Here is a 10,602-nt window from a genome sequence, read left to right on the forward strand (position 1 = left end):
TATCTCCACAAACGTCTGAAAATATCAGCCAAGGAGGTCCAGCTGGTCGTTGAACCTGCTGCACTTGCCCTCTGTACACTGCGTGATGGTAATGCACCATCTGACAATGAATCTCCAAGGCTTGTTGTTCTCCCAGGAAAGGAGAACGACTCGACATCTATGCAGTTTAAATGCATGTTGTTAGGTTCTTCCTACTCTGTTGATCTATAATTAACTATCAAAAGGCACGCATCCAACCCTTTCATTATTTTCATAAACCTCTTATCAAGTCGCCTCTAAGTCTAAGTTGCTTTAGCATAAATAGACCACCCCAGTTGTCTACCTGGTCGTGAGTGGCAGTGGAGATCATCACAGGTTTAACCTGATCCTCTCATTATTGGCTGTTTGCTCTCTCCATAGAAGAGTGGCTGAACAGTTAATAAACGCAGGGAACTCTGGAACGCAGTTGGAGCCCCTGCCTCACAGCTCCAGTGACCTGAGTTCAATCCCAACCTCCAGTGCAGCCTGTGTGAGGTTTGCACTTTCTTCTGGGAGCTCTGGATTCCTCCCACATCCTGAAGATGTGGTAGTTGGTACAAGTTCAAGTTTAAGTTTATTGACATGGGCAGACCTGCCCAGGGTATAAATGCCATGAAAGTTAGCTTTGTGGATCAGCAGCTCAGTACATTAGACACGACAAACATAAGTTAACATAAATTAAACGTAACTTGCACAACAAAATAAACATAACGACACTAGTGCAAGTCGAGACTTGATGGGCCAAATGGCCTTATTCTGTTCCTGTGTCCTTTATGGTCTTATGGACTTGCTGAGTGCTTACAGCATTTTCTCTTCCAATGACTTGCAAACTCCAGTTTAATTCCCTGCAACCTACTCTTATCAACTCCACGTCCTTTACGGTGGCCAAATACTGACCAGCGCACTTATAGGACGTGGGAGGAGAAAGGAGCCTCTGTGGAAACCCGCGAGGTCACGGAGAATGTGCAAACTCCACGCAGACAGCACTGGAGGTCGGGATTGAACCTGGGACACTGGAGCCGTGAGACAGCAGCACTACCCGCTGTGCTCGTGCCACCCTACACCAGGTGGTGGTGTTGTGGAGAGAGGGCTTCCCTGGGCAAACCATTGACCTGGAGCACCCTGGTGGCCTTTGACAAGAGACAAGGCTCAAAGCTGAGGTCAGGAACATTCAAACACCACTGAAATTGTTTTAAATAACCAAGATCATAAAAACTATTTAAACATTTTTAAAAATCATATTAATTAGGATTAAAGTTCTAAGAAATAATTAAAAATAGTGAGATAGAAAAGAATTTAAAAAAAGCACGTTTACCTTACCTGATCTAATCTACATCATTAGAAATCGTCATTCAAATCGTAGAACACAGAACATAGAACACAGAACAGTACAGCACAGGAACAGGCCCTTTGGCTCATGATATTATGCTGAACTAATTGAACTATTAATTAAATGCCTAACTAAACTAATCCCCTCTGCCTACACAACATCCCTATCCCTCTGTTCTCTGCACATTCATGTGTCTAAGAGCCTCTAAGTATAGTATCAGCCTCCAGCCCCGCCCCTGGCAGCACATTCCAGGCACCCACCACTCTCTGTGTAAAAAAAAACAACTTGCCCCTGCACATCTCCTTCGAACTTTCCCCCTCTCACCTTAAAAATGTATTAGACATTTTGACCCTGGGGAAAAGATACCAGCTGTCTACCCTATCCATGCCTCTCATAATCTTATAAACCTCTGTCAGGTCTCCCCTCAGCCTGCAACGCTCCAGAGAACACAACCTGAGTTTGTCCAACTTCTCCTTATAGCACCTGCTCTCTAATCCAGGCAGCATCCTGGTAAACCTCTTCTGCACCCAGTCCAAAGCCTCCACATCCTTCCTGTAATGGGGTGACCAGAATTGAATGCAATACTCTAGATGGAGCCTAACTAGAGTTTTCTAAAGCTGCAACATGACTTCCTGACTCTTGAACTCAATGCCTCGACTAATAAAGGCAAGCATGCCACACGTCTTCTTCACCACCCTATCAAACTGTGCAGCCACTTTCAGGAAGCTATGGACCTGGACCCCAAGATCCCTCTGTACATCAACACTGTTAAGGGTCTTGCCAATAACAGTGTAAATCAGTGGATTATCATTCATGGAGTTATAGAACAATACATCACAGAAACAGGCCCTTCAGCCCAACTTGTCCATGCTGACCAAGGTGCCCACCTAAAGCTAGTCCCATTTGCTCACATTTGGCCCAGATCCCTCTAAACCTTTCCTATCCACGTACCTGTCCAAGTGTCTTTTAAATGTTGTTAATGCCCCTGCCTCACCCACTCCCTCTGGCAGCTCGTTCCATATACTTACCACCCTCTGTGCGAAGAAGTTGCCCCTCAGGTCCCTTTTAAATCTTTCCCCTCTCATCTTCAACCTCTGCCCTCTAGTTTTTGGCTCCCTTTCCCTGGTGAACTGTGCGCGTCCCTTGCATTCACCAAGCACCCCCTCGAGTCCAATTGTGAAGCAGAGTGTCAGATACACAGCACCTAAAGAAGTCCAGGATTTACATACCAGGGAGTGGCAGAACTACCGTCAATCAGAGAGATTTGTCCCATTGAATCTGCCCCACTACCCTTCAGGCAACGCATTTCAGATTACAACAAACTGCTGCACTGATAGGTAAATCTCCCACCTTTCTCCCTCTGGTCAGTTTAAATCAGTTCCATTTGGTTCCACAACCTCGAGCTGATGAGCCATTAGAGGGTGTGATAAAGTGCTTTGTAAAGTTTAGCTTTCTGGAGACACAGGAGACTGCAGACGCTGGAATCTGGAGCAACAATCTGCTGGAGGAACTCAGCAGGTCGAGCAGCGTCTGTTGGGGGGAAAGGAATTGTCACCGTTTCGGGTCAAAACCCTGCATCAGTCCTGAAACGTCGACAATTGCTCCCCCCCCCCACACAGACGCTGCTCGACCCGCTGACTTCCTCCAGCAGATTGTTTGTTGATTTTCTTTCTGATTTGATACGGGATTCACTTATTGGATTTAAATTCATGTTTCTTGTCATGGGCATACATACACAGGGTATAAAATGCCATGAAAATTGGCCTTTTGCAGCAGCAGCACAGCACATTACAAGATGAGGACAAACGTAAGTTAACATAAACTTAAATTAACATCAATTATACCGAACTTGTGGTCAAAATAAACAGCAAAATAACATCACTAGTGCAAGATCGAGAAAGAGAAAAAAGTATAGTCCAAGGTAGTGTTGGGGTTTTTCAGGTGGGTTCAAGAGCCTGACAGCAGTGGGGTAGAAGCTGAGCCTTGAGGTGTGTTTCTTCTGGCTCCTGTACCTCCTGCCTGATGGCAGCATCGAGAAGAGGGCACGGCCCGGATGGTGGGGGTCTCTGATGATGGATGTCACCTTCCTGAGACATCGCCTCCTGTAGAGGTCCTCGATGGTGGGGAGAGCTGTACCAGTGATGGAACTGGCTGAGTCCCAACACTCTCTGTAGCCTCTTGCATTCCTGCACGTTAGATTTTCCATACCAGGCCGTGATGCAACCAGTCAGAATGTTTGGGTTTATTGCCCTCCCAGGACTGCCCACACCTCAGGGGGAGACTGATGGGGACCAAGGTCTCCAAGGGGAACCCACACTCTGCGGTAAAGCAACAACTGGCACTGTTTATTCATGCTTCAGGAATTGGGAATCCTCTCTGAAACACACCCATATTAAATTACCAAGTCATATTTAGCTCAAACTGTCCGTGCCAAGGGAATGTGATCCGATTTCCACACACTCAGGCCTGCTGGAACATTAACTTCTGATGTGGGCGTTGCCGGCAAAACCTCAACCGATTACCCATCTCTCGCTGCCCTTCAGAAGGTGACAGTGCGTCATCTTCCTACCATCCGTGGGGTGGGGGTTGATATAACTGGGGGCTTGCTGGGCTGTATGAAAAGGAAAAGAATCAGCACAGTCCCTCCAGGGTCGGGGTTCCAGGATCCGAGCCAACGGGTCGAATCGGGATGGTGTGTGATCTGGACGGAAACCTGGAGGCAGTATTTCTGCCTGCCTGCTGCCTTGAGCTGGATGGTGGATATTGTGGCTTTACTGTCAACAGAACATTGCCAAGTTGTTTCAGCAGCTCCGGGAAGCTGCACACTGCAGCCACTGTGTGCTGGGGTAGGGGGAGGGGGTGGGGTGAGGTGGGGGGGGTGAACATTTAGGGAAATGAAAACTTCTTTGCTGAAATAATAGATTTTACAAAGGTAGTGTTGTCTTTGTTAAATTTCGAAACCGCTCCCTCCCTCCTCTCCTCGTCTCTCAACCCTGTCTCAGTGAGTGAATACCTTAGAAACCAAGAGGAGGCAGCACTGGGCTTGAGTGAACTGGACTGGTTGGAGTTGGGTTGGGGAGTCTGGCAGGGTCACACCCTGGGAGTGTCGGGTCAGGAGGAGATGGGCTGTGGTGCCCTCTATGGTTGTGTGAGCTGCCAGTGCTCAGAAGGGGAAGTGATGACCTCTGGGAGGGGAAAGGCCACTTGGAGCCATCGCTCTGCTGTAGTCCGCTCCACGTCACTGCCACACCAGTGTCTGGAGTCAATCCCTTAGCCAGTTCAACTTCCTCCAACCCACCAGACCTGTAAACTCCTCATCTATTTCAGCCAACACCTTTACTGGCATCTCGTCGTCCTTCTCCAGTCAACATCCAGTTTCAAATGACCTTTGAGAAGGTGCAGAAAGGATTTATTAGATGTTCCGAGGGGCAAGGGCTGGAGAAAGTGGGACTATGGGAATCGGTTTATTATTGTCACTTGTACTAAGGTACAGTGAAAAACTTGTCTTGCATACTGTTTGTACAGGTCAATTCATTACACAGTGCATTGAGGTAGTACAGGGTAAAATCAATAACAGAATACAGAGTAAAATGTCACAGCTACAGGGAAGTGCAGTGCAGGTAGACAGTAAGGTGCAAGGTCATAACAAGGTAGATTGTGAGGTCAAGACTCCATCTCAACGTATAAGGGAACCGTTCAATAGTCTTATCACAGTGGGGTAGAAGCTGTCCTTGAGCCTGGTGGTACGTGCCCTCAGGCTCCTGTATCTTCTGCCCAATAGGAGAGGAGAGAGAATGACCTGGGTGGGTGAGGTCAGTGTCGGGAGCTACAGTGGGGTCCGGGAGTTGGGTCTCAGTGATGGGTGCTTCATGGGGTCGTCTTTTCACCCTGTGAAGGCTTCCATGTGGATGGACCCATCCTAGGCCATGCTGGTCGTTTCCATCTGGGTCTGGGAGTCAGGTCCACTTCACATTCTTTCCTGGAGATCAGAAGATTGCCAGCCCCATGAGAAGATGTAAAAGAATGTTATTGATCATAGTTAGTGACATGGAATTTAAATTTAAAAGTGTAGTACGATAATAGTGAAAGTAATGAGTAGACCTGCAGAGAGCAGCTTGCAAAGAACTGGTCAGGAAGTCCAGGCAGAGTTCCTAACGAGAACCCAGAGGACACTGGTTCGAGGTGACTCGCTACTTGAGGAAAGGCTAATTTGCTCTTCCACCACTTCTCAAAGACGGAGGGAGACAGAATGCAGGAAACTATAGGCCCATCAGCCTAACATCTGCCATTGGAAAAATACCAGAATCCTTTATCAGGGAGGCAATCGGACATTTGGAGTCACACATACATGCAGCTCAGACACAGGCCGTCAAGCCCACTGAGTCTGCACTGACCACCAACCACCCATTGGCTGGAAAGTATTTTGGGTTGTCCTTAAGCTATAAGAGGTACTATAAAAATGTAATATTGAAGCCTAACCCAACAGTTTTGCAGAAAAATACCCGTGGCAGCTTTGGCAGTGGAGAGAGCACCCTGCTGGAGGAATCATCCGAAGGTGTGAACTCAAACCGCAACGTGACTTGAAGTCAATAAATCTCTAGCCGAAATTTAGAATCAGTAACAGTGACCATCAAATACTGTTCGCTGGTGTCACCGAGTGTTGGAAATCTTAGCTGGTCTGGTCTGTGTTATCACAAATGGTCTATCAAGCCACTCAGTGGGGGGGGGGGGGGGGTCAAGTGCAGGGGTTGTGGAGGTCAGTGAGGGGGTAAAGTGCAAGGGGTTCAGTGAGGAGGGGGTTCAGCGTGGAGGGGAGGTCAGTGAGAGGAGGGGGGTCAGTGAGAGGGGTTCAGCGAGAGATCCCCTGCCCCGTGAAGGGGTTCAGCAGAGACTGGCCCTCACTCTGACACCGGGGGACAAGGTGAGGTTACAGAAGCGGCTGTGACTTGTCCCTCAGTCAGTCTGGGCGGGGTGCGGACCGCAACACCTGGCCACCAGAGACCCCACCCTCTGGCTGTCGGACCCTCTGCTCCCCTCCCCTTCCCCCTGCCACTCCCCCTCCCACCTGGGGCTCCAGGATCAGTCTGTGCAGCCGCTGGGGGACTTCCCAAGGAGTGTGTTGAAGTGCCCAACGGCAAGGAGAGGGTGTGACCGATGTGTGACTCACACTGGAGCAACTAACGGGAACTTCCACACCTCCGGGAGAACGACTGACAGACGCTGTCACCTCACAAGCATTTCTCACACTGCCTTCTCTCTCCAGCCCGACTCCAGGGAGGAACTTTTTGCAAGAGGAGTGTGAGTGGGAGCGAGAGAAGCCAGAAGATACCATGTCTCTGAAGTATTGCGATGTACCAGGTCCTGAAGCAACCAGCAACAGTTTCTGGATGGTAGGTTCTACACCGTCAAGGATTAGCTTGAAGGGGTTTGGGTTTGCACAGAGTTCTTCTCTGGTCGCAGGTCCTGTGGGATGAATAGTGCACATTGCTTCATTGAGGAGGTGAAATGTGTCTCCGTAAAGCTAGTTGTAGAGAGAAACAGCATGGAAATGGGCCCTTTGGCCCACCGAGTCTGTACTAACCATCAACTGCCCATTTATAGTAGATCTGAGTTAATCCCATTTTTTACTTCCCCGCATTCTCATCGACCTCCCAGATTCTATCCCTCGCCCACACACTAGGGCCAATTTAAATGGGCAATCAGCCACCTACCTGCACATCCTTGGGATGTGGGAGTCATTGAGCAATACAGCACGGATACAGGCCCTTCTGCCCAACCAGTCCATGCCGACCACGGTGCCCACCCAGCTAGTCCCAATTTCCTGCGTTTGGCCCATATCCCTCCAAGCCCCACCCCTCCATGTACCTATCCAAGTGCTTCTTAAATGACACTGTTGTACCTGCCTCACCCACTTCCTCTGGCAGCTCGTTCCATATACTCACCACCCTCTGTGTTCACGGACCGTTCAGAAACCTGATGGTGGAGGGGAAGAAGCTGTTCCTGAATCATTGAGTGTGGGTCTTCAGGCTCCTGTACCTCCTCCCCAGATGGTGACATCTACACATCTAAACCAAACCATGGTAGACCTTCATTGTCTGACCTGGGTATTTTTTATTAAGTTGACTAATCTATCCAGACCATTCCACTGAATAGAAGTCAACAGATTGAATCCCCTGGCCATTTACACCATGGAGGGTGCCCCGCTCTCTAGCCCACTCTGGAACGGTCTTTGGTTCCTTGACTACATTGTAAAAGAAGCCCCGCGGAGGACCTCAGATCAGAAGTGAATCAATGTGGTTGGTTTCCATCAGTGGGAGAGTCTAGTATCCGAGCCTCAGAATTAAGGGACGTCCATTTAGAGCAGAGACGAGGAGGAATTTCTTCAGCCAGAGAGTGGTAAATCTGTGGAATTCATTGCCACAGAGGGCTGTGGAGGCCAAGTCATTGGGTATATTTAACGCAGAGATTGATAGGTTCTTGACAGGTAAGGGAGTTAAGGGTTATGGGGAGAAGGCAGAAAAATAGGGTTGGAAAAAAATTCAGTGATGATTGAATGGCAGAGCAGACTCGATGGGCTGAGTGGCCTAATTCTTCTCGTATATGTAATGGTCTTATGGTCTAATGCTTCAATGTCCCCCTCCCAGCCAGACAAGTATAAAAGCACCTCCAAGCGGGTTGACGATGGCTATAAAGTCTGCAACGAGATCATCCTGTGTTTCCAAGAAAGGGCAAAGATTGAGAAGCAGTATGCCCAGCAGATTTCCGCATGGTCACGGAAGTGGAAGCCACTCGTTGAAGCAAGTGAGTACTTCATTAAGGGGTTCCTGAGAGCTGTTTGTGGAGGTTTGAGTCCTGAAGAAGGATCTCGGCCTGAAACGTCACCGTCCATTTCCCCCCACAGATGCTGCCTGACCCGCTGAGTGCCTCCAGATTTCCAGCACCCGCAGTGTCTCTTGTGGAGGTTAAAAGGCCAAGTCATTGTCATACAGCAGGAGACAGGTTCCTTGGCCCATCGAGTACCCACCAACCATCTATTCCAACCCCACACTAATCCCATTTGTTTCACCCCCATTCCCATCAACTGCCCCCCAGATTCTACCCCTCACCCACACACTTGGGGCAATTTACAGCAGCCAATTAACCCACTCACCCACACGTTGTTGGGATGTGGGAGGAAACCGGAGCACCTGGGGGGAACCCGCGTGGTCACAGGGAGAATGTGCAAACTCCACGTAGACAGCTCCCGAGGTCAGGATTGAACTGAGACCCCTCCCTAATGGAGATTAATCAGTAGACGCAGAAAAGTGATACATTTACAACACAGAAGGGGGCCATTTGGCCCATCTTGTCTATGTTGGTCAAAAATGAGCTTTCCAACTTAGAACCAAACTCTGTTACAGAACAAGGTCGAATACTCTGTAGGTCACAGCTCTTTGGCAACACATCCAGGTACCCCCACCCACAACCCACACGTTTCACCCACCCGATCCCCTCCCCCACCTGCCTTCCACCTCTCCCCAATGGTCCCCACCATCACCTTCCTTACTTATCAGATTCCCGTCCTGGTTGCCCGTTGTGTCCCCACGTAGCTCCCAACAGCAGCTGTCTCCACCTTCACCCTCTCCTCCCTCACCTGAGTCCATCTGCCCATCGTCCTTCACCCCTCCTCGGTCCACCCTTCCCTCCCTGGCCCCTCTCCCACCACTCCCCCTCCCGTCTCCATAGCGGCCATCTCCCCTCTCCACTCTCAGTCCTGACGCAGGGTTTCGATCTGAAACGTCGACAATTCCTTCCACCCCCACAGATGCTGCTCGACCCCCTGAGTTTTTCCAGCAGTTTGTTATTTTGCCCCAGGTTCTGTCTGCAGCCTCTTGTATCGACACGTCCAGTGCTAGTTTAAATGTGACAAGGGTTACTGTGTATCCCCTTCTTTCAGGCAGTGAGTTCCAGCCTCTCAGTATCCAGCCTTAGCCTTGGTAGGAGAGTCCAGGATCCGAGGGCACAGCCTCAGAATGAAGGGACGTCCCTTTAGAACTGAGATGAGGAGGAATTTCTTCAGCCAGAGGGTGGTGAATCTGTGGAATTTGTTACCACGTAGAGCTGTGGAGGCCAAGTCACTGGGTGTATTTAAGGCAGAGATTGATAGGTTTTTGATTGGTGAGGGGGTTACAGGGAGAAGGTGGGGGAATGGAGCTGAAAAAAATCAGCCATGATTGAATGGTAGTGCAGACTCGATGGGCCGAATGGCCTAATTCTGCTCCTATATCTTATGTTCTTGCCATTCTCTGGGGGAAATATTTTTTCCTCATCTCCCCTCTAATCGTCCTGCCAATTTAAATTTGTGTCCCATGTAGAGAGATTGGAGAGGCTGGCATTGTTCTTCAAAGGGAGGAGGTTAAGGGGAGACCCAATTCAAAGCTTATGAACTGTTTTGGTATAGCAGCCAGGGAGAACGTCCTCTGGCAAGTGGATCAGTAACTGGAGCTCACGGAGTTAAGATAATTGGCAAAAGTGAATTAGAAGGGAAATGGGGAGGATTTTCTTCACACTGAAGACTAAGTTCTAGAACCTGAAGTGGTTGTGGACTTTGATTAAGATTCACATTAGTTTATTGTCGTATACAGCAGGGTGCAATGAAATTCCCTGCTGGCAGATGGTCTGGATGAAAGGAAGTGATGAGCCTGTGATGGACTGGGCTGTGGGAACTTTAAAAATCCATTAGACTATACTTGTAGGGCAAGACAACAGAAAGGTTGCATTTCCTGGCAATATCATGACTGCCCAGAATGGCGGTGATTGGACAATCAATCAAGCTCAGTGAACACTGCTGTAAGTGAACGAGATTGAGTTTATGCACAGAACTTATATGCAACTGTTCTCCACTTGTTCATTGTTCTTGAGAAATGACCCTGGTTTTATTGGAAGAAATTGCTGCAGTTTCTGTGTTTTTCTTCCCCACACTGAGTAAATTGATGTTGCTTCCTTTAGAACAGACTACCTGGTGTGAGTCACACACCTACCTCCATCACAGTGGCTGATAGAGTATCACCACTGAGTCCTTTGATATAGAAAACCCTGTGGAATAAGTCTAGCACAGCCACGGTGGATCGAATGGTCCATTGGCTCCGTGATTACCAGTAAGAGCCAAGGCTTCAGGATACCCAAGGTAGTGAGATGCATATCAGAGTGTTGGTACAGCTAAGTTATTTAAAGCCATGGGGGTATAAAATGGTTAGTCTAGCAGCCAGAGTGGT

At 48.9% G+C, this 10,602-nt stretch overlaps 1 protein-coding gene across 1 annotated transcript in view; it reads left to right on the forward strand.

Moving 5' to 3' along the window:
- The window catches only part of si:ch211-51c14.1 (protein kinase C and casein kinase substrate in neurons protein 3), a 55,919-nt gene that overhangs the window by 26,400 nt on the left and 18,917 nt on the right, over positions 1-10,602 (forward strand). The window contains exons 2-3 of the mRNA XM_052043275.1: positions 6,612-6,738; positions 7,993-8,149. Of these exons, the coding sequence (XP_051899235.1) occupies positions 6,679-6,738; positions 7,993-8,149 (217 nt within the window). The 5' untranslated portion in view covers positions 6,612-6,678. The remainder of the gene's footprint in view (positions 1-6,611; positions 6,739-7,992; positions 8,150-10,602) is intronic.

This window comes from Pristis pectinata, chromosome 33 (assembly GCF_009764475.1).
Source record: "Pristis pectinata isolate sPriPec2 chromosome 33, sPriPec2.1.pri, whole genome shotgun sequence".
In the NCBI taxonomy this organism is placed as follows: Eukaryota; Metazoa; Chordata; class Chondrichthyes; order Rhinopristiformes; family Pristidae; genus Pristis; species Pristis pectinata.